This window comes from Moschus berezovskii, chromosome 3 (assembly GCF_049115385.1).
Source record: "Moschus berezovskii isolate FMDL1 chromosome 3, NW_MosBer_1.0, whole genome shotgun sequence".
Taxonomy (NCBI): domain Eukaryota; kingdom Metazoa; phylum Chordata; class Mammalia; order Artiodactyla; family Moschidae; genus Moschus; species Moschus berezovskii.
The window spans coordinates 10,284,724-10,308,258 of NC_142462.1; the positions used below are offsets into that span (position 1 = coordinate 10,284,724).

General features: G+C 49.9%; 1 protein-coding gene across 7 annotated transcripts in view; it reads left to right on the forward strand.

Moving 5' to 3' along the window:
- Positions 1–203: 203 nt before the first annotated feature.
- COBL (cordon-bleu WH2 repeat protein) overlaps positions 204–23,535 on the forward strand; it is a 317,955-nt gene continuing 294,623 nt past the window's right edge. For 3 of the 7 annotated variants that reach the window (XM_055420348.2, XM_055420347.2, XM_055420351.2), the window contains exon 1: positions 205–481. In XM_055420348.2, the coding sequence (XP_055276323.2) occupies positions 441–481 (41 nt within the window). In that variant the 5' untranslated portion in view covers positions 205–440. Of the gene's footprint in view, positions 482–23,535 lie in introns of all 7 variants that reach the window. The other 4 variants (XM_055420349.2, XM_055420346.2, XM_055420345.2 and 1 more) reach the window with 2 other exon arrangements.

The following is a 23,535-nucleotide window of genomic DNA, read 5'->3' on the forward strand; positions in this document are numbered from 1 at the left end:
CCCCGCAGCTCCTCCCCGCCGCCGCGCGGCGCGCTCCCGGGACCCCCAGGCGCCAGGAGACCGGGGCCCTCCCTCCAGAGCAGAGGCCCGGGGACGCGGGCGTCTCCCCGGCCGCCGGCCGCACGGCCCCCGCCCCGGCCGCGCGCCGCTGGCAGGGCCCGCCGCGGCGGAGGCGCGCGGCGGCGGGGGCGGTGCTCGGGGCGCGGCGCACCTTGCTCCCGGCGCCCCGCCCGGCCCGCCCCTCCGCGCGGCCCGCGCCCCCGCCCGCCTGGCTCGGTTCCAGCCCCGCTGCCGCTCCGGCCCGGCCGCTGTCCTCCGCCGGCCCGCGACGGAGGCCGATGGGTCAGCGCGGAAAACGTGAATGAGGGCCGCGGCGGCGGCTGCGAGCGCCTGACTCGCGGGTCCCGAGCGCCGCCCGCGCCCCCTCGCCCGCCGACTCCATGGACGCGCCGCGAGCCTCGGCGGCCAAGCCCCCGACCGGGTAAGCCGCCCCGGGCTCCCCGCGCCTCGGCCGCCGGCGCCCTCGGGACGGGGCGCCCCTCGCGGGGCCGCGAGCCCGCGCCGCCGGGGGACGGGGGCCGTGTACTGTGTGCGCCCGGGTCGTTTCCCGGGTGACAGTGTCGGTCCGCGGCCCCGGCGCTTTTCGCGTGTGTGCGTTTGTGTGCGCGCTCCCGCTGGGGACGGTGCGCTCCCTTTGGGGGTCCCCGCGGGCGGAGCCCCACGGACTTTCCCCGCCACCCGCGAGAGCTCCCCCTGCGGGAGGGGAGGAAGGCGCTGGAGCGCCGGCCCGGGCCCCCAGCGCTGTCGCTGACTTGCCCCTCGGGGGACTGTGTTCCAGGCTGTCACCCCGCCCCACCGTCCGCTCCTCCTCCCCCCAGAAGGAAGGGGAACAGGGTCCGAGCACCCAGAGGCGCCTGGGGGCCGCGGTCTCGGCAAGGCTGTGTACAGGGCATTGCCCTGAAGGTTTTCTGCTGCTCCCCTCCCTGGCTGACTTTTCGGGGCTCCTCGGTACAGGGCACTGGCAAGTGAACCGGGCCCGCCCCGGGCACCCCAGCATCGCACTCAAGTTGGGGCTCCCATGCCTGCCTGCGCGGCCGATCCCCTTGCCCAGACTTTCGCGGGGTCTGTTTTACATCCCCCAACTCGTGTGTGCGGATTACACGTCACGTTCGTATTCTACTCGCTGAAAGAGTAACTTCCCTAATACAAGAAAAATAGCCCTGCTCTTTAACCAGATCCCGAGCTGGAGTTTGAGTCGTGCAGGACCCCCGCCGGCCCAGTGGCCTGCGCTCAGGGGGTCGCGCGCTCGGCTTGCCGGGGCAGTGCGTCTCCGCGGGGCACACCCGGGACCTGCGCGCTGTCTCAAGGGCCTGGAGGGAATGTGTGATGAGTCCTGCGAATGGAATGAGTGCCTGGGGTGGGCCCTGCACCTGCTTACCGAAGGGGCCCACGTTCCACTGTAGCAACTGGTCTCCAGTGAGGCAGCTTTGGGGACAACTAATCTCTTTTCATTGCAGTGTGTCCCGTTGACTCATCCTGCCCGCGCACACTCATAGGCCGCGGTGCTGCCCAAGTGCGCACAAGGTTTTCAAAAACTGCCTTTTTCTTTCTTTTTTAACTCTGCCATTAATGCCAGGAAAAAGTGAGCCAGGTTAGCAAATCAAATAATCCTGAAGCTGAGGAATGTTAAAAAGAACTTTTTTTTTTTTAAGCTGTGCGCCTAGCGGCGGTTATGTAATTCCCTTTGAACAAACAAATTTCCCCCAAAGAAAAGAAATGTGGAAAGTCCTTTTTCATGGTAGTGGGCATCGCAAAATGACATCGAGAAATGTGAAACAGAATTGCTGCTAATCTGTCTCCATTGGAGAGGTTATTTAATGAATCTGTTTACGGAGACCGGAATCCTTTTGGCAAAACTATCTTATATTTGGAGAGGTCAGCAAACATTTAAGAGGTCAACAAACATTTAAGAGGTCAGCAAAATTATATCCAAAAAGTACCTGTAAAATCCTTTAAAAGAATCTGATTGTAGAAGTGAAATGGGGAGTCCTAAACTTGGGGCACTGTTTCCAGGGTGGTACTGTGAGCAGGAAGTCAGTCACCCTCACCGCCACCACCACCCCCAGCCCCGCCCGGTCTGCTCATGGTGCTTTGCAGACCTCTGGCTTTCACGTGCAAGCTCCCCGGCAGAGACTAGGGGCTTTTGCTGTGGATATGGTAACAAACCTGAGATTGTTTTTCTTGATGCGTTTGACTCTTGTGTCACACTCACATGCAGAGCCTCCTATCTTCTTATAGTAACATCTTTGACCAAGAAATGCAGACATATTGTTTTTAAATCTCTTATTCTCAATTATTCTATCATTTGTTTTAGTACCTTTTAGTGAACAGATGCCAACCAAATAAAGCATGCTTAAAATCAGAGCGCAGAAATGGCCTTGGGTGTTTTTGTTTTATGTAATTTAGGTGTATTGGTTGCCTGTCAGAAAGGAAAGATACAGATTCTTTCTGACTTTGGTACATTATTAGTGGCAGTCAGCTTCTATTGGTTCTTCACCGAAATTACTATCTACTCTGACCTGTTGCCTGAGAATAAGGCAATGCCTGCCGCCTGCTCCATGCTCCAGGGAATATGTTCTTTCTCTGATACTGCCATGATTGGTTATCTAATCCCACTTTCATTAAGCTATTACTTTTCCACACCGTGGCAGATGACTGATGTGATGAATTTGTTGTCATTCACTGAGACTGGCACTTTGCCTTGTGTTATGTAGAAATGGGCTGGATGGGGGACAATGAATTAAGGACATGTCACCTTATAAAATAACGTGTATGACAGTCCTTCTTGAGAATTACTGAAGGGCCAGAGACATTAGTGAATGTAAACTCACTGACTGTATGTCTGCCTAATTTATTAATACATAGTTATTAGTTACCTTTGTTGAGAACAGAAGTATACATTTTATTTGGATTGGAATTTAGGTTTTTACTAGTAATTTCATTAAAACCGTATCTTAGGGCCAAGTTAATTTAAAACTGTTGGGGAAAAGTATTATTTTAGGAAAGAGGACGTAGGCAAAAGCTAACCAATCAGACCGTGTGACTTTTCAAGAATTTCAGACCTCAGTTGAGGTATACTAACTGATGGAATATTCTAGAATGCAAGTAAAGGTAAATTACCTTTGAGTAAAGTTTTAAAATATCTCCAGGTCCATTTAAGGCAAAGTTTATTGGTTTACTTTTAGTTATCTGTTTGAGTATTTGTGAGATCTACCCCAGTAGTTCAACCCACTCCAGTATTCTTGTTTGAGAAATCTCATAAACAGGGGAGACTGGTGGGCTACAACCCGTGGAGTCATAAAGAGTCAGACATGACTGAGCAACTGGGCACGCATGCACACACCCACATCCCAGTGGTTGGGTATGGACACAGGATTAAATTTCCCACTGGAGCTGGTAGGAACAAGAGGCAGCATATTGGTGAACTGGCAGGATAGTAGTTATTTTTTTCCCCCTGTGGTGGAAATGCGTATTTCTGTAGGATAAAATAGTCTCCAGTGACATGAAATGTCTAAACAGCTGGTGCCTTTGCCCATTGGCTTCATTCAGGAGCGTGCTTGTGTAAATATCAGTGGAAGTTTGTGAGTCAGTTTCACCAGAACATGTGCTCCCTGGAGACATAGCTGGTATTCCCTTCTCTGCATAAATTTGTCATTATTTTATCAAATTATTAGGACATGAAATAATTTTAAAGATATTAATCAAAGTGGGTAACTTGAGCTTCTTGAGTCCTGTTGATGCTGAACATACCGCTAAGTACGGGAGGTCTGCTACTCCTGACCGTGAACTTGGGTGGCCACCTTGGCATTCTCTCCCTTACCTCTCACGAGCATGCAAAGGTAGTGAAATATCAGCAGGTGTGCTCTGTGAAAACAAGTTTACGCCCTTGGGCCTTTTTTTTTTTTTTTTAAGGTTTCTAGGCTTTTGGCTAACCTGTTAGAAAGTGTGTTTACATCCTTAAAAATGAAAGCTTGACTGATTATTTGCTACATTAAAATTTTCCCATTCAGTTTGAGCTGTTTTTTAAAGATGTTACTTCTGAGCTCTTCTTTAAGTCAGTAGTTCATTTAAGGGCATCAGAACTCGTTCTTGTTTGATATAAAGTGGAGAGGAGATCTCAGAATTTTATTCTTTTGTAATAATAATTTTTCTTAATCTTTTTTAATACAATAGAGGAGTTGAACATTTCCCTGTTACAGTATCAGGTAAGCTTAGGGCATTGTAAGTATATTTCTCAGCGGTTGTGTGATGGAGCTGAAGCTAACATGTGATTAAATTTGGTGTGAAGATGTTTGTATCAGGCACGGCAGCCTGTGGCTCCACCTCTTTCCCTCCCTGGCTGACTTTTCCTGGTGCCAGCGGATCAGATTATTATTAGGTAGGTCCAGGCGAGGGACACCCCCACGGGCTTGCAGGTCTGGGTCTGGTGGCCCCTTTAATTTGGGACCTGGGACGTGAAGTGATAACTTGTGAACACCTGAAAGTGCTTCCATAATTATTAGGAAGGCAGTGATTGTGGGTTGTCTGCACACCGATGGGTAGTTTAGGTTTCTAGGCCTTTTGTGCTTTGCTATTAAATTTAGATTTGTAATTGGTCATAAGTTTTAAAAGTGAGCAGAGATGTTTGACACCAAAGTAGTGTTTAGATTGAAATTGTGCAAATTTAAAAATAGGAACACTTGATTGTGGTGTAGGTCTGAACTAAGTAAAAGTGTGTTTACATGTGTATTTCCAGCACCCCTTTATTCTCTCCCCATCTGCATTTAATTGTGGGGTCTGTGGATTGTATGTGTTGGATAATTTTAGTTGTAAATTTTTTTTTCAGTTACTTTATACTGTATCAGAACATAGATTTTGTATTCCATGATTCACTGAAGGCTTTTATATATCTTCATCTTTGTAATTTTTTCTTCAATTAAACTAGTTAATATTGATTTGTATTATTGACATATTGATACCATACCTTTTTACTATTTTATACTTTTCATTTAAGCGAATTCCAGCCCCCTCCACCTTATACCTTTGTTTTACCACTTTCACCTTCTCACTGGCGTGTTCATCTTCCAGGTTTCATTTGCTTTTATACAAAGCTAATGATGGTCATTGTTTTCAAGACCTGATGGTGTTGATTCTTTTTTTTTTAAATTGAGATATAGTTGTTTTGCAACATTGTTAGTTTCTGCTGTAAAATGAAGTGAATCAGCTATTGTTGTTCAGTTGCTAAGTCGTGTCTGACTCTCTGTGACCTCATGGACTACAGCACTGCAGGTTTCCCTGTCCTTCACTATCTCCTGGGATTTGCTCAGATTCATATCCATTGAGGCGGTGAGGCTATCTAACCATCTCATCCTCTGCCACTCTCTTCTATTGCCTTCAGTCTTTCCCAGCATGAGGGTCTTTTCCAGTGATTTGGCTCTTCACATCAGGTGGCCAAAGTATTGGAGCTTCGGCAGCAGTCTTACAAATGAATACTCAGTGCTGATTTCCTTGAGGATTGACTGGCTTGATCCCCTTGAGGTCCAAGGGGTTCTCAAGAGTCTTCTCCAGCACCCCAATTCAAAGGCATCAATTCTTCAGCACTCAGCCTTTCTTATGGTCCAACTTTCACAACCGTACATGACTACTGGAAAAACCATGGCTTTGATTAAATAGGTCTTTATCGGTAAAGTGATGTCTTTGCCGTTTAATACACTGTCTAGGTTTGTCATATGTATACACATATTCCCTCCCTCCCCCCCCCACCCCTCTAGGTCATCAGAGAGCTCCGAGCTGAGCTCCCTGTGCTATGGAGCAGATTCCCAGCAGCTGTCTGTTTGCACGTGGTGATGTACACATGTCAGTCCCAGTCTCCCCATTCAGCCCGCGCCCGGCTTCCTCTTCTGTGTCCACAAGTCCATTCTGAAGTCTGTCTCTCTGTTCCTGCCCAGCAAATGGGCTCCTCTGTACCATTTTCGTGGATTCCACAGCCACGTGTTGTTTCTGATGTTTCTCTTCACTTTATGATTTACTTCACTCTGTTTGGTAAGTCTCTAGGTTCATCCATGTCGCTACAAATAACCCAATTTTGTTCCTTTGTGTGTGTGTGCATATTCAGTCACTCAGTTGTGTCTGACTCTTTGCAATGCCATGGACTGTAGCCCCCCGCCGGCTCCTCTGTTCATGGATCTTCCCAGGCAACAATACTGGAGTGGGTTGCCATTTCCTACTCCAGGGGAATCTTCCTGACCCAGGGATTGAACCCATGCCTCCTGCATTGACAGGCAGACTCTTTACCACCGAGCCGCCATTCCATTGTGTGTATGTACCACATCGTCTTTATCTATTCCTCTGTCCTTGGACATTTGAGGACCTGATGGTGTTTATTTATCCTGAACTCGATTTTGCTGTGCACTCTCTTGGGCCTCCAGCAGCTACTGCATTTCCGCCTGCCTGTCTCACAGACAGTCCTCCTCTTAAGGGACAAGGATGCTCACTTCCCTAGCTGGGCGGATACATTGCAGCCTTTAGGGTTTATACTCACTTCTGTTGGTCTCCTAATTAGCTGCTAAGCTGTTGCTTGCCAGAACCATGTCTTCTACAGGTTAAGGTCAATTAGAATAAATTTCACAGCCAAAAACATTTCTATTTTAAAAACGAAAAAGCTCATCAAGCAACAACTAAGACATATTTTACTGCAATCCATGTGATAAGACAGGTTCCCAGACCACAGATGCTTTTGGGGACCTTTGCAGCTCCAGTCCCCACCTCCACCAAACCAAGTGGAGGTCTCTTTTTAGGAGACACTGATCACTTTCAAAAGATCATTGAAGTCCTTATCCTTTTCCCCCAAAACTGACAGAGACTGCCAAAGGTGAGCCAGATAACCAGGAATCCTGCTTCATCACTCTCTCTTCTTCCTTCTTACCACATTACCCAAGATCCCAGATAAGGGATATTGACTTCCAGACCCTCTCCCACCTTCAGATAGGGGACAACAGGCTGTTTTCCTCTGTGGACACACATGGATCTGCTTGCACGCTCACTGGGCCAGGCAAGGATCTTTCCCTAATCTAGAATTCCTTGTGCTTGGCCATTAATCCAATTTGACTTTCTTCATCAAAGGCAGACAGGCAGGCTCAGTGGAAAGAATACAGGCACAGGAATAGGAAGACTCGGGTCCAGGTGTCAGATGTGCAGGATTAAAGTGACCTCTAAGCCGAGCCCACAGCCCCGTCCTGGTGTGGCTCCTGCCTCTTTCCCGGCTCAGTGGAATGCCGTGAAGATGAAGATGCTCTATGTCTGTGTCCTGTCTGGAGCCACTGAAATGTGAAACCAGATCTTTCACTTTCTTCAGTTTTCACTCATTTAACTGTCAGCGGCCAGGTATGGTCAGTGGCGCCCTCGTGGGCTCGCAGGTCCAGCAGCTCCTTTCTCACTGTCCCCTTGTCCTTCCTGAACCACAGTGCAGCGTGCTGTCGCAGGCTTCCTCTCTCCCCAGGGCCCGGCGACTTTTCTTCTTTCCCAGGTAGCTCCTGCTTCCTCCCGCAGGTGTAGCTGGGGGCTGCATTCCCAGCCATTGAGACCCCTCATCTCATCTCAGATAATGAGCCCTGGCCTTCACCTCTTGTGGTTGTGCTGGTTCCCCTGCTGGAAACCCTTGTGTGAGGTGAGGGTTTTCCATTACGCATCTCTGATCTGCAGACTTCTGAGCTCCTGGGAGGCAAGGGTGCTGCCTTGTGATAAATTGTGTCATAACTTTATGACATGACACGGGGTTTTTTGTTGCTGTTGCTGTTCAGTAACTAAGTTGTGTCTGACTCTGTGACCCCGTGGACTGCAGCACACGAGGCTTCCTTGTCCTTTGTTATCTCCTGGAGTTTGCTCAAATTCATGTCCACGGAGTTGGTGATGCCATCCAACTAGCTCATCCTCTACCACCCTCTTCTCCTTTTGCCTTCCATCTTCCCCAGCATCAGGGTTTTTCTAGTGAGTTGACTCTTCACATCAGGTGGCCAAAGTATTGGAGCTTCAGCCTCAGTCCTTCCAATGAATATTCAGGGTTGATTTCCTTTAGAATTGACTGGCTTGACCTCCATGCAGCCCAAGGGACTCTCAAGAGTCTTATCCAGCACCACAATTCGAAAGCGTCAGTTTTTCAGCACTCAGCGTTCTTTATGTTCCAACTCTCACATCTGTATGTGACTACTGGAAAAACCATGAAAGTGAAAGTCATTCAGTCGTGTCCGACTCTTTGAGACCCCATGGACTCATCCATGAAGTTCTCCAGGCCAAAATACTGGAGTGGGTAGCCTTTCCCTTCTCCAGGGGATCTTCCCAACCCAGGTTTCCCTCATTGCAAGTGGATTCTTTACCAGCTGAGCCACAAGGGAAGCCCAAGAACACTGGAGTGGGTAGCCTATCCCTTCTCCAGGAGATCTCCCCGACCCAGGAATCGAACCAGGGTCTCCTGCGTTCCAAGTGGATTCTTTACCACCTGAGCTATCAGAGAAGTCCATAGCTTTGACTATATGGACCTTTATCAGCAAAGTGACGTCTTTGCTTTTTAATATGCTATCTAGGTTTGTCATAGCTTTTCTTCTAATGATCAAGTGTTTTAATTTCATGGCTGCAGTTACTGTCTGCAGTGATTTGGGGGCACAGGATACACAGCTGGAATTCAAAAAGTGAGCCTGCATCTCCCTGTTGGTGGAGGATGTTGGATAAGATGGACTCAAGACTCATGTGATCTCTGAAACCATAGGAACAGAAGTGTTCCCAGAAATTCTAGATCCTTCTTTTTTAAAGACTGACTTTTTAAAAACTTGCTGCTTCATATTGTTTTTGCCAGACTGTAGGACATCAGAAAGATCAGTTGTCACTAAACTGTTCAGCCACCCTGCTCTGACTGGGCTTGTGAGCTGTGCCGTCCTGTTCTTTGCAGACTTCGGAGGTATTGGATGTCTGATTTTGAGAAACTAAAGTGACTGTATTAGACGATGCAAAGTGATGGCAACTGAGAGGTGAAGTCATCTTCTATCTCCCTCCTGTGAAAGTCCAGTTCTGCAAGCAGGTGTTGAGGTGTGCTGTGATCTGAATGCCTGTGTCTCTCCCAACTTAACATGTTCAAATCCTAACCTCCACGGTGATGGTATTAGGAGGTGGGCTACTGGAGGTGTTAGGACAGAAGGTTGGGCCCGGGCCCTTCCTACTGGGATGAATGCCCTTATGAAGGACACCCTGAGAGCTCCCTTTGACCCTTCTAACCCATGGAGATAGGGGGAGAAAGAAATCTGTGACCTGGAAGAGGTCCCCGGACCACACCGGTACTCAGCCTTGGCCTTCAAGCCTCCAAAACTGCAAGCAGTGTGTGCCTATTTTTTATAAGCCACCTGGTCTGTGGTGTTTTGTAAAAGCAGCCTGAACAGGCTAAGACAAGGTACCAAGTGAAAGGGCGCCTGCCTCTTCACATCTGGGGGCCCTGCTTTGGCCCGTGTGTGGCCCCTGTCTGCTCCGGCCCTGCCGACTGTGGGAGGAGGCAGGGCACCTGCCCTTTATTTCGAGGGTCTGATCCTCAGGTTGCACACCCCTTTGCTCATGTCTCTCTCTGGCCCAGTCATTTTTGAATCTTTGTAAAATTTACGTGACACGCCATCTCTGCAGCTCAGCAGCAGTAAGTACAGTCACGTTCCTGTGCAGCAGTCACCATTCATCTCAGAATTGTTTTCTTCACCAGCTGAAACTCTGTATCCAGTCACTCCCTACCCACACTGCCCCCAGCTCCTAGTGCCTCCCATCCTACTTTCTGTTTGGGTGAATTTGACTTCAGGGACTTGAGCAAGGTAGAATCTTGAAGTGTCTGTCTTTCTGTAATGGGCTTATGTCGCTTGGCAGAATGTCCTCATCATAGCAGGTGTGGGATTTCCTTCCTTTTTGAGGCTGAATGTGTGGTCACCACCTTTGGTTTGTCCACTCATCTGTCCATGGACACTTTTGCCACCACTGTTGGCTGCTGTGAGTGATACTTCTCTGGAGGTCCCTGCTCTGACTCCATTTCTGAGTTCTCCCTGGGGTGGGATAACTGGATTCTATGTTTAACTCTTTCGGGGTCACCACCCCGCTTTCCATAGCAGCGACTCTGTTCACTATTACAGCCAGCAGTGCCTGAGGGCTCCCGTTTCCACATCCTCCACACTGGCCTTGTCCTTATCACCCTCTCCTTTCCAGTCATGGAAGACGAGGGGACGGGACCAGGGAGCTACCCGGGGTCCTTGCTGATGTGCTTGAGCTTCTGACTCTCCGTGGGGACTGGAAGGAGCTGCGGTGAAACTAATCAGACAGGCCAGGTGGCCCTGCCCCTCCTCCTCTGGGATTCCAGGGTCCCTGATTTCTTTAGACCAGGGGCCCCGGAAGCCCCTTGGCCTCTGCTGGAAATGCATTCTCAGTTTGCTTTGAGCGTCCCTCACAGCAGTGGTGCAGGGCTGCTCCGCAGCGTAGCTGTGGGCCTGTGACAGCCCGCCCGGGGCCGCGGGCAGTGCTGGGCGCCAGTGACGCCTCCCCCAGGCCTCCAGGAGAAACCTGTGCACGTGCCTGGCTCTGACCCTGCCTCACCTTAGTCTGGAACAGATCAGGGCTCCAGCAGTTTACTTTTTATGACGTCTCTGTTCCTGCCATGCATGTCCTGTCTGCTTTGGCTTGTTAAGAATGGGCACCAGCCTGAAGCGGTGGGGAGGGAGGAGGATTTCCAAACCTGGCCCGTGGGGTGGTGCAGCAGGAGAATCTGGGTTCCTGCCTGGGTGGGGGGTTGGCCGGGTGGTGAGAAGAGCAGCAGAAAGGGTGAGGCATCCTTGCCAGGCCTTTGTCTCAGCGTCTGCGCTCCACGCAGCCTTGGGCTCATGGAGTGGACCAGATGCATTGACCCTTTAGGAATGTGAAAATGGCCTGAAGCCTTAAATGCTTAGGTAGTAAACTGAGGTCAGGAGACGGGGGAAGATGGGCTGTGAGTGTGAATGTGTGTGTGCGCACACGGGACATGAAGTTTAAGCTCACTTCCAGCCCTGGGCAAAGAAGCAGACTCCCAAACCAGATCCTGGCAGTTTCTGCAAACCTGAGAGTTAGGGAGTTGAATTTAAAAACAGCTAGGGTGGGAGTGATAATACAGCAAAAGAGGAGACTTGTGTTCCTGAGGCTAATTCTTGAGACTTAAATACAGTTGTGTTGAGTAGAGCCCTATTAATTAAGAGCAGAATCCACTAATGTTCAATAAACAAGCCATTAGGCTGGAAAGAGAATGATTCAGGGTAGCCAGAATCTAGACATTTGCCACTGAGGGTAGCTCCCTGCCAAGACTCCCCATCCATCTGCCCATTTGGATGCCCTTCTGTCTTGCCGCCTGTAATTATCATGTGGAACTGGCTTGGGGTAGAACTGAGAACTGTCTCCCTCTGATGGTCTGTCTAAACCACTTCTTACTAAGACACCCCAGGGGTTCACGGTGTCCGGGCAGCATTGCCCAGAGGAAGAGTGAACTGCAGAGCTGTCAGCCACACCAGATCACCCGCAGGGAGGTGCTGGGGGAGGGAGGGGTTGGGAGTTTGGGATCAGTCAGTGCCAGCTCTTAGGTATAGGGTGTATAAACAAGATCTTACTGTGCAGCACAGGAAACTGTACTCAGTACCCTGTGCTAAACCATAAGGGAAAGGAGGGTGAAAAAGATACGCGTTTAAATGTATGCATTTGTATGTTAATATATACATACACGTCGCTGAGTACCAGAAATTAACATAACACTGTAAATTAGCTATATTTCAATAAAAGCCAGAGTTTTAAAAAAGGGTTCCTGGGAATCCTGAAGCTGAGGGTCTCTAATGCCCCACCCGTCACTCCCCATCCCCAGCCCCACCCTCAGATCCCCAGATGAAGAGTGTGTCCTAAATGAGCTTTGCTATGTTGCTAAGTCACTTCAGTCGTGTCCGACTCTGTGTGACTTAGATGGCAGCCCACGAGGCTGCCCTGTCCCTGGGATTCTCCAGGCAAGAACACTGGAGTGGGTTGCCATTTCCTTCTCCAATGTGTGAAAGCGAAAAGTAAAAGTGAAGTGGCTCAGTTGGAAATGCGGTTCGTTTAAACTGAAAAAGATTTCCGTGTAAAGTGTCTCCTTGTTGCCCCTCAGTTTTTCTCTTGACAGACCATCGTGTTCCACGTTTGGAATCCTGCCTTTGGGGCTGGACATTTTTCTCAGAGGAGCTGGCAGAAATGCTTTGCACGAGGACCTTCCGTACTTCGGTATCTTAGCCATCTGTGGCAGTGAGGTTTTCCGGCTGACAGGACAGGCCTTCCTAGCCCTGCCCTGGGAGGGCGGCCCACCGAGCCTCCAAAGTTGATGACGGTGATTCTGTCCGCAGCCCGGGGGTGGGATTGTCACGTGACCGAAGTCTCCAGGCCAGTGTCCTGCTCCTCACCCCACGATCACTTGGTACACAGAGGTGGAGCTTCCAGAGTCCAGCCACCGTCTGGCTTCCGCAGGTAGTGTCCCGGGCTGTTTCCAAGCCACCTGTGTCTCAAGGGTGCGTTCCTGAAGAAACGGTCCACGGGTCAGCACCACGTGGCTTCCTGCTTGTGCGGGGTCTGTGATGGCACCCTGGGTCGCCTGGGTGGGGTGTTGTTTGGGGAGAGGTAAGCAGGAGGGAGAGAGAGGTAAGGGGTGGGAGTGGAGCTCTTGTCGAGCACAGACCAGGTGTCTGTGAATTAATGCAATGCCTCGAATGCAGCTTCTCCCCCGTAAGGTGCCCTGCTGGATCCTGGCTTAGGAATTAATAGCATGTCACAGCCTCCCTTGGCCTGGGATGCTGACTCAGCTCACTGCATCTTGTGTGTGCACATTTAAGGAGAACCCAGTGCTCTGCTCTGCCCAACAGGCAGGCTGCCCTCAAAGTGGAAGCTGTGCAGGCCCAGGCTCACAGGGCTGGGGTCGGGCTTTCTAGTGGGCGGCCTTGGCTGGGCTGCAGGCAGAGCTGTGAGTGTTGCTGTGAGCCAGGCGGCCTTCCCTGTGCCCCTGCAGGTGGGTGGGCATCAGATTGGGATCTCCCTGGGTTAATGTCCCCCATCTCTGGCCTCTGAGCAGGAAGGAGCTGGGAGTTAAGACGGCCCAGGGGGCCCTCAGAGCTGAGCCTCCATGGGGCGGTGCTGCTGCTGGCCTGTCCTGCAGCGGATGCCAAGGGGCCTCGCAGGCAGACGGGACTGCCATCCTCGCCGGGTGGGGTTGACGGAGCACCCCCCAGGGGCACCTGAGTGTCCTGAAGATCCCTATGCACAGGCGCTCTGAGCTCCCCAGGGTCTGTGCCCATCAGTCTGTTTTCTTCTTTTTAAGCTTGTTTTTAGTCACGCTCACAAAAATAACTTATCCCGCTTCATGAGGCTTTACTTAACCTGTGTGGCATCCTCTCCATCTGTGAGTTATAGCTGGTAAGAGACACGTGTGAAGTTGGAAGAAAATGCCTTTTCTGTCTGCTGTGGGTCTGTGGAAAACGTTGCTTTTTAGACGAGGCGTCTGAATGTCAACTCCAGGGTAGATCATACATTTGGAATGTTTTCTTGATGTGACTTCTCACTTGGAGTTTAAAATGATTCATAGTCTTATGTCAGTGTTTAGACTTAGCTGACGAGGTTAGTGGGATGTGATGGATGGCTTCTTTTTAAACCAGGGACGTTTTAATAATACACTCGTGTGCAGGAGGAGTGCACGCTTCACTCTTAACTTTTTACTTCAGGAGGAGTGTTTATTTTTTAATTGAAGTATGGTTGATTTACCATGTTGGGTTAGTTTCAGAAGTACAGCATGATGATTCATTTACATGTGCATGTATGTTTTTTCTTTTTCAGATTATTTTCCCTTATAGGTTATTATAAAATGCGGAGTAGGGTGTCCCTGTGCTATATACTAGGTCTCTGTTGATTATCTATTTCACACATAGTCGTGTGTATACATCAGTCCCAAACTCCTAATTAACCCCTCAAACCCATTCCCCTTTGATAACCACGTTTTCTTTCTATGTCTGTTGGTCTGTTTCTGTTTTTCAAGGACTTCCTTTTTATGTTTTTATTAGATTCCACATATAAGTGATATCATATGATGTCTGTCTTTCTCTGTGTGATAGTCTCTCGGTCCATTTGTCTCTGCAGATGGCATGGCTTCATTCTTTCTATGGCTGAGAAATATTCCATTGCAGCCTTCCCCAGTAGCTCAGCAGTGAAGAATCTGCCCACAGTGCAGGAGACATGGGTTCAGTCCCTGGGTTGGGAAGATCCCCTGGAGAAGGAAGTGGCAACCCACTCCAGTATTGTTGCCTGGGAAATCCCATGGACAGAGGAACCTGGTGGGCTGCAGTCCATGGGGTTGCAAAGCATCAGACACAGTCGAGTGTACACACAAGCAATATTCCATTGTATACAAGTACCACATCTTCTTTATCTAGCCCTCTGCTGATGGACACTTAGGTTTAGCTTGCTTCTGTGTCTTTTCTATTGTAAATAGTGCTGCTGTGAACGTAGGGGTGTGTGTATGTTTTCAAATCAGTTTTCTCTGGATAAATGCCTAGGAGTGAGCTTGCTGGATCATATGGTGGCTCTGTTTTAGTTTTCTGAAGAGCCTCCATGCTCTTCTCCATGGTGCTGTTCTGTACCAGTCTGCATTCCCATCACCAGTGTAGGGGGTCCCTGTCCCTCCACAGCTTCTCCAGCGTGTCGTGTAGGTGCATCAGGTAGGGAGTGTTTTTATGATGCTAGATAGGCCTTGCCACTGAAACATATTTTTACTTATTTTCTATGCGCAGAAGTGACAAATCATTGAGAGCAAAAGCTTTCTCCCAGGTCTCACTCGCGTCCCTTTTCTTTAATCAGCTGCAGAAGTGACTGCCCCTTGCTCCGCAGGAGGTCCCAGCCGTGGAGCGTTGGGGATTTTGTGAGAGGAGCAAGTTGTGTTTGCTGCTCTCTAGTCCCTGCTGTGCTGAGGGCATGGATGGAAGGAATGGCGGGTGGGACCACTCGGTCTTCAGATGCACCTCTTGGGTGCCACTCAGACCCTGGCACCCCTTCATCCTTGGTCCCCTCTTGACTGAGATGGAGATGGTGTGGCAACCTGTGCTTGGATCACAGTCTCCTGACTTGGACCAGGGGGATTTTGGAAGAGGTCTTTGCTCCAAACCTGGACTGTGTCCAACATTATTGCATGATGTCCTTTACCCATTAAAGAGAATATAAAGTAAACAATCTAGGTTCACCGTGGAATCCAGTCAGTGATGGTTCTTGTGTGTTTGATCAGCTACTATGTAGAATCTTTGCTGAGAAATAACACTATGAGGTGATTTCCTGAAAACGTGTGTTTGGCAATTAGATAAAATACTGAATGAAGTGAAGCTGTGGAAGCGTTGGTTACTCAGTCGTGTCCGACTCTTTGCGACCCCGTGGACTGTGGCCCGCCAGGCTCCTCTGTCCATGCGATTCTCCTGGCAGGAACACTGGAGTGGGCTGCCATTTCCTCCTCCAGGGGATCTTCCTGACCCAGGGATCCAACCTGGGTCTCCTGCACTGCCGGCAGATCCTTTACCATTTGAGCCACCAGGGAAGCCCTAAATACTGAATAACTCTGTAGATCCACTGTGAAAAGTATCAGGAAAGGAAGACTATTTGCTGATCCAAACAGAACTCAGAGGGTTCACACATTCCCTGGTAGAGTTGGATCTGTAGACAATCTAAATTTTGATGTATCTATCTATCTATGTTTGTCATAGGAAATGTCTAAGAGATTAGTCAACCCCTCACCCCAAGCTCATTAGCTTCAGATAATAGGTGTTCAACAGTATTTGTTGCTTTGACAAACTCTCTCTTGACATTTTTTTGCTGTAGGAAAGAACTAGTGATCAGGAGTGTTAACCTGCCTCTATATCTGCTGCTTTTCCATCCCAGGGTTCGGGATGCACCCACTGCCTCTCGCCATCCACCCGGCCCTCGCTGTGTGAACAAAAGCAGATGTGCACTTTGACCTCATTGTTGGATTTGGATAATGGGCATTTCAGCCCACGTTCAGTCGTGTGTCCTGTCCCCAGATTCTATGAAAGAACAGAAGAAGTTTTTACTTCTCTGCTCCCCGAAAGTGAATGTAGACCCTAACCCTGAGATTATGGGCCATTGTATTAGCTCTGTGACGGGGCTTGAGCACGGCTCTCATTTGTGCAGTCTGGGGTTTTATCCCAGTGGTGGAAACAGTGGCTCATTTCGAAGCGTGCAGCCCTCTGGCTGGTGACTTGTTGTCATGGTTTCAGCACCGCGCTGCGATCACTGAGCCAGTGGTTTGGCACATGCCAGGGAGTGAGTCACCACGGTGGCCTCAGCTGTCGGCCCGCGGTGACAGCCGTGCTCCGGCTCCTGTGTCAGGTCTCCTTTTAAAATAGTAGAAATAGTGGTAGCAGTTCATGACCAGGGAGTGAAAAGGAGCACAGCTAGGTTTCTGCCTTTGAAAGCACGGTCACCGCCAGGACTGGAGCTCTTCAGGATCAAAGGAACGGTCTTCTCGTTTTGTGTTCGAGTAGACTGTCAGAGCAGAACCTCTCATCCAGGGTGCCGGCTGGAAGCCATAGCACCCTCGCTTTGTTGTGTGACTCCACTCCTCGTTTATCATGTTGCAGACTAGGCTGGGTCTGGCTCCTTCTTAGCAGCGGGCCGCCCACAATGGTCCCCTGAGCACGGGGTGAGGGTGGAGGGTGACTCAGGCTCTGTTCTCTAGATGCTCCCATTGGGGCGGGGGTGGGGGGAGCTCAAGGGGAGAGTGACGACAGCTCGGGGAGGATGCGGACAGTGGGGCGCTTACCAGGCACTGTTTACAGGGCTGCTGTATGTAACCCTGTTTCATCCTGGCAACAGCCTGGACAGGGGGCTGCTCTGTCTCCTAGTTTTAACGAGAAAAGTGGGGCACAGAGAGGTTAGGGAGGGTGACCAGCTGGTGGCATGGTTTACCTAGGGTCAGTTGAGTGACATGGTGAACTCAGGGTCAGCTGGGTGATGTGGTTAACTTGGATTCAAGGTGATGAGGTGATGAGGCTAACCCACATCTGAACCCAGGATCAGAGGGTGTGCTGCAGTGCACGCGTCATGTATTTGTGGGAAGGTTGCTGGGGGCCCTGAAGAAAGTTCTAGGTGTAAGGAGAAGAGATGGGCAGGTTTTCCAGGAGGTGTGAGTGGTGGGGGCTCAGTCAGGCCCCTGAGAAGATGCAGGTGCTGCTGGAGGCAGGAAACCTTGGCTGGGGTGGGCTGGAGCTGGACCTCCATGGGCTGTGCTGCTGGCTTTCCTTTCATTTCCAGGGCCTCCCAGGAGAAGGCAAGTACCTGCTTCCTTCATGAGGCAGTGGCCCTGCGGCATCCCGCATTACACGGGCGGTGGATGCAGGATGAAGGCCCAGCCCCACGGGGCTCAGGCTGCTCTGCCTCACTCCACATCAGGACCCGCCTTTGGGACCCGTGCCAGGATGCGGGCGTCTGTGCTCAGCAGCCACAGTTCTGAGACTGGAAAGCAAACCTTAACACCTGTGATGGTGAAGAAAGAAGCAAGGCCAGCGAGCCGGGTCGGGGCCAGAGGTCGATGACCTGCGTTTGCAGCCCGCCCGAGGCTGTTGTGTTCGGAGTGTGGTCCGTGGAGCTGCCTGCAGTGAGATGACTGTGCAGCTGAGATGGTGTCCAGAAGCTCTCCTTGCAGTCTGATGTCGCTGAGACGTCACAGGAGTGGCCTCGCCAGACCTGGCTGCAGACCGGCGGCCCTGGTGTGTGGATCTGGTGTGGGGTGCCTCCAGGCTTTCTGCGCTTTGGGTCATGCACCCCCCTCAGTGGATCTGTCCCTGGGTGCTGTACTGTCACAATTTCAGGAATGGGGACACTGCCTCCCACAGACGTTACCCCAGCAGCTCAGGGTTATGGACCCCAGACCTCTGGCCACGAAGCAATGGAGAGCGCCCTGCCAGACACTTTCAACTGTGGCTGAGTTCTGGCGCTCTTAGGACAGGACTGCTGCGTCCTGCTGTCCCAGCCCACCGCTTCACCCTGCCACCCGCCGGGCCCAGGCCCACGTGCTGGTCCTTCTTGGAACCCGCCAGCTGGCTCTGAGAGCTTCCAGGGACACTGATGGCCAATCCCCTGAAACGGGGGCCCATGGTGGTTGGGGGGTTATTCCTCCTGCAGCCAGATGGGAACTCATGACCTTATGAAGAGAGACAGGAGAAGACAGGCAAAATCTGAATGTCTATAATCCTCACTGATTTACCTCTTTCCTGTCTCACCTCAGAGTTGAGGCTAGGGATTTGCCAAAGTTATTTGGAATATAGGAATTTCTTAACTGGCAACTCTGTCTGTCCCTGGCAGCCAGGCTTCTGGCTGAATGTGTAGGCTTTGAAGGAGTTCCCAGGTGGCTGAAGTGTCCAGTCTTTCATAAAGATTATCCATCCATTCATCCATCCCACCATGCATCCTCCCATCCGGTCCTTAAGTGAATCATGGAAAGAAACACATTGTTTCAAGCTCTCAAGGAGGTAAAGGTGTGTTTAGTCTGAAAGAACTGCATACATAGGGCCCAATTGTCCTCTGTTAGAAGATTTCCTCTTCAGAGGCCTTTCTGTGTATGTTTTAATATAATGCACATGGTTTAACCAAATTGCCTTGGAAAAAGCCAGATTGCAGGCAAGCACTCCGGCCATACTTAGCCTCTAGCTGTTGAGTCCCTGGCAGCATCGCAACATGGGAATGGCTATACAGCCTTTGCAAGCATCCGCTATGAAACAAGAGGCTCAGAAATATTTGTGGGGTGATGCATCTAGTTGCTTTCCTGCAGAATTACTTGTCTGAAAAATAAATTATTGATCAAAAAAGACATAAAATATTTAACTTGTGTAAAATGATTCTTTAGTACAAAGCCGAAAACAAACTCAAGCTTCATTTTTAATTTTTTCATCAAAAGCCTTTTTAATCAAACATCTTCCAGCATCTTAGGACTAACTCTTATTGACTGAAGAGAAATGTACAACCTAAAAGTTGTGAGTTAAGTTTTATTCGGGGATCTTACAGAGGACCATAGGCCAGGAGACAGCCTCTCAGGCAGCTCTGAGGAACTGCCCCAAAGAGGAGCCAGAATATGTAGGATCTTTTGCTGGGAAAAAACATGTAGTCAGATATCAAAAGATTACTTATAATCACAAAAGCCCGACATCTGAAGTTCATGATTTAGTTCTTTTCCATGCCTGGGAAGATGCAAGTGTCTGCACTCATTGAAATGATTCTTTAGATTCAGATTTGCATTTTTACTATTGAGGATGGTGTTTTTCTCTCCATTCTCCTCCTCTGTCTTAAGTTTGGGTTTTATTTCCCTCCCTATAATGGGTATTTTAAAAATGAAATGGTTCATTTTTACTGATATAGGACCCTTTAAAAATGTATTCATTTAATCAACTGTGATTTTCTAAGAATAAGAATTCATTAAAATTCACCCACGGTCTGGCCTCTTGGGCGTGGACAGTTTGTCCCTGCCCTGGCAGATGCCGCCATGGAGAAGGAAGGCCTGATCTCCAAACAAGTCATGGTGACACATGGTGCAGGGACGGTGGACACACTGTGGAGCAGTTAGTCCTGCTTATAGGGTGGGGCAAAGATCAGGCAGGTTTATTTTTATGAAAGGCCTTCTCAGAAAATGGTTGTGCCCAAGCAGTTCTTAAATATAACGCTCCTTCCAGACACAGCGGCAGTAGCCAGGCGCGGGGAGCTGTAAATATCACACCGAGATTAGCTCACGTAAATAGACACCCAGCGGTGTATTCAATGGGGAGATTTCTGTTTCTAATGATCAAAAAGGAGGATACAGAGAAGTGGAGAAGTGCAGACATCTGGGAGGCTGTCAGGACTGGACACTTCAGTATCAACAGGAAAGTCGAGGACACGGGTTTGAACTGCAGATTCTGTTTGGGGGGCAGCCTTTGGCCACCTCGTCTCAGTGGCCCTGCAGAAAGCAAGTGGCCCGTGGCAGCCGCAGAGGTCCTGTGACCTCAGGACCCCCAGAACGTGCAGGCACCTTGCCCCCAGGTTGTCATGTCTGCCGGGTGGGACCCGTCCTTGCACAGAAGCCCCCAAACGTGCTGCAGTGACAGAACAGGCCTGGGTCGGTGCAGCCCGCAAGGGTGGCCGCTCACCAGATGCTTCTCTGGTCTCATTTACTTGGGGAGTAGTGTTTTAAAGAAACAGTTTTGATAGCTTTAATTGAATAAGTGATACAGGTGAAACTTAATTCTATAGAAATTGAGCACAGGCCACGTGCAAGGACAGTGTTAGGTTGGCAGGAAGTTAAAAAGTATGCATATATCCTGGATTAGTGACCTCTACTGAGGTCAAATACAGAAAAATAGCAAACCTTAAATTGGACGCAGTTAGGACTAAGGTTGGTCCTGATGTATGAAAAGTGTAGGTAAACTGCTCGAGGCAGAAGAGCTGTTTTATACACCTAGAACATTGTCCTGACCTCAGACCTGAGCTCAGTGGGGCGTGCCCACTGCCATGCCAGTGATCTTGCTGGACTTTAGTTATGAATTATCTCACTCACGCTATTCTTCTCATTATGTTGAAGACAAGGTTCTTTTTTAGGAATTGATTCTTTCTTCCTCTTTGTGATTGAGAAAATGTACCGAATTTTATAATTGCTGGTTGAGTTATGTTTATGTGCAATCAACTGCGTGTAATTAAAGCATTTGGTTTGATGAATTCTGATGTATGTTTAGGTCCCAGAAGCCATCAACATAGTCAGAGTGCAGGCGTTTTCTTTCACTTTCAAAAGTTACCTTGTGTCTCTTTGCCACACAACTCTGCCAGGACCCATTCCTGCTCTGCTTTCTGCCATTGTAGGTCAGTTGCATTTTCTAGTATCTTCTCTAAGTGCCCCTTCTCACGTATTCTTTTTTGTTTATTCTTTCACTCAGTATAGTGGTTTTGAGTTTCATTTATATTGTGGTGTTCCTGTGATTTGTTCCTCTTTGTTGATAGGAGTATTCATTACATTTATTTACTTACAATGATTTGTGTGTCCATTGTCCTGTTGATGGACACCTGGCTTGTTTCCAAGTTTTGGCCACTATAAATAAGGCTGCTGTGAGCTTGCATTTATGGTCTTGGTGGGGACGTGGGTCGGGGTGCAGTGGCTGGCTTGCATGGTAGGCACGTGGTTACCATTTAAGAAGCTCGCTGTGCTTTTCCAAGCTGCTGTAGTGTTTTGCACCCCACCCTCAGTGGAGGAGAATTACACTTGCTGGGTCCATCTCCACCTTCATTTTTTCACCTTTCTCGTGTCTGTGAAGTTGATTGAATTTTAAATGTAAATTTTTCATGGGGGGCATCAAATGTGTTTGGTAACTACTTCTTCAGTCGTTGTCTTAACTCAGAGGGAAGAGGCATCAGGCCAGCCGGGAACAGTGGCCTCAGCTGCAGGAGTGCCCGTGCGGGCGCCAGGCCTGCAGGACCAGGCATTTCTGTGGGGTCCAGCTCCTCTTTAATGGGGGTCTCGCAGGGAGCACAGCTAGTTGGCCTGAGCCAACCATGCGGCGCATGGAAGTAGCTGGACAGTACTTGCCCAGCTTCTCATTCAGCTTTTTTTCCCACATGATCATCATTCTTTTTTAAATAGTACTCACCTTAAAAAACAGAAAAAGGTAATTTGGGAATAGATCACTTTTCAAGGGACTGCGCTATATTTAGTAATAAACAGATGTCAATTTGAAGATTCAGCTAATTCCAGTCAATGGATGACTTGAAATGGCAGAAACAAAGTATTTCTCCTTTAAAAAAAATACGACGGCAGATTTTGGACACACGGAGAAGTAGGAGACACCATAGGGGGGTCCCCGTGTGCCCGCTTGTGCCTGTTACCTTGTTTTAAAGGTTTTAAGCTTTTTTATTATCTGGCTTGATTGTTTTGTGGATAAAGCCCCTTCGCTGTCCTTTCATCTGACTCATAGCCACTCACCTGCTCTGGGCCATCATCTCATCATCTTGCCTAACAAAACTAGCAGTAATTCCCTAATAGCACTGAGTCTCCTGTCCTTGCTTCTGCTGCCTGGCTTGTCTTCAGGTAACTTGGAACCATTACAAAAGTCATTCTTAGGCTGAAACTCCTCGTTATGACAACCCAGCACATCAGACACAGGTTCAGCGGCAGCTGTGTCCCTTCTTGCTCATCTCTCTGGTCCCTTTCCTTCTGTCCTTCTGCCTCTCCGCTCCCTCCAGCTCCCTGTGTGTGTCAGGCTCCAGCTCGCAGCTGTCATCACACGGTGTGTGCTGTGTGCCCCCCTGTGCAGGGGAGGGGCCCTGATCTGGGCAGAGGCCAGCACAGAATGATGGGGTACACGCTCTAGGGAGCGTGGACGGTAGGCCGGGTGTTCATGGGACAGAGGGGTGCAGAGCGTCTGCACAGAAGCCACCAAGCATCTTTGGGGAATAGTGACGTAGTATTTGCTGTTACCATTTTAATCCTTGAATCTGAGAGATGGGGGGAGGCTGAGGCTGCCAAGAAGAAGTGGTGGGGATGGCTGGGCACCCAGGGCTATGACCTCTGCCCCCTCACCTCTGAGTTTTAGAAAAGGCGATGCCCATCCTTCCCGGACTCGGGGATGCCCCAGCTGCTGGGCTGAGACAGACTGGGGAGGCCGAGCACAGGGCCGTCTGTGCCGCGCAGTGGTTTTCTCCAGCTGGCGGCCCATGCTGGGCCCTTCAGGTTTCACGGGACCTCTGCCATCCGGGAAGGGCCCTGGCCATTCATCCACCTGCTTCTTCTGTGGCTTCAGAACCCATGTCCCCCGTCAATTAACAACCAGGGAAGGTCACTGAGCCGTGCTGGTGGCCTTTGAAGAAGGCCCACCACAGCTCCTCGATGCTACTGTCCTGTCAGGTTTGCTCAGGGGCAGGAGTCGGCCTGGCACAAGCACTGCCCTTAGGTTTGGCTTGAAAGTGTGGCCACGCCCAGGTCTGACTGCTCACAGGGTGATCACGCCCATGCACTTTCTACAGAGGCTCCCACCGTCTCCCTGGCCTGCTGCCTGCACTTCCTCTGTGTCTCTTCTGCCTCCCTGAGGCCTTGGTCTAGGGCCTGCATCAGGAAGCTTAATAAACATGTGAACAGAAAACCAGGCCGGGCGCACCGAGGGCGGGGGCGTGCCAGCGGTGCGAGCAAGTCTCTGTGCAGGGAGGGGTGTCTGCTGCATCCTTGTGCTTCTGACGAGCTGGGCAGAAGGAGAAGTGCTGATGTCCATGGTTCTCATTGTTGAAAGTAGGACAAACTCTCTTCCATAGAGGCCACATCATCTTTCCTGGCACTGACAGGTCATTAATTACTCCCGGGGTTAGTTCTGGTCGTTGCTGCCCACCTACCTTCCATGGCTTGCTGGAAAGCTCACTTCTGTCTAACACATGATGTCAGCACACCTACTG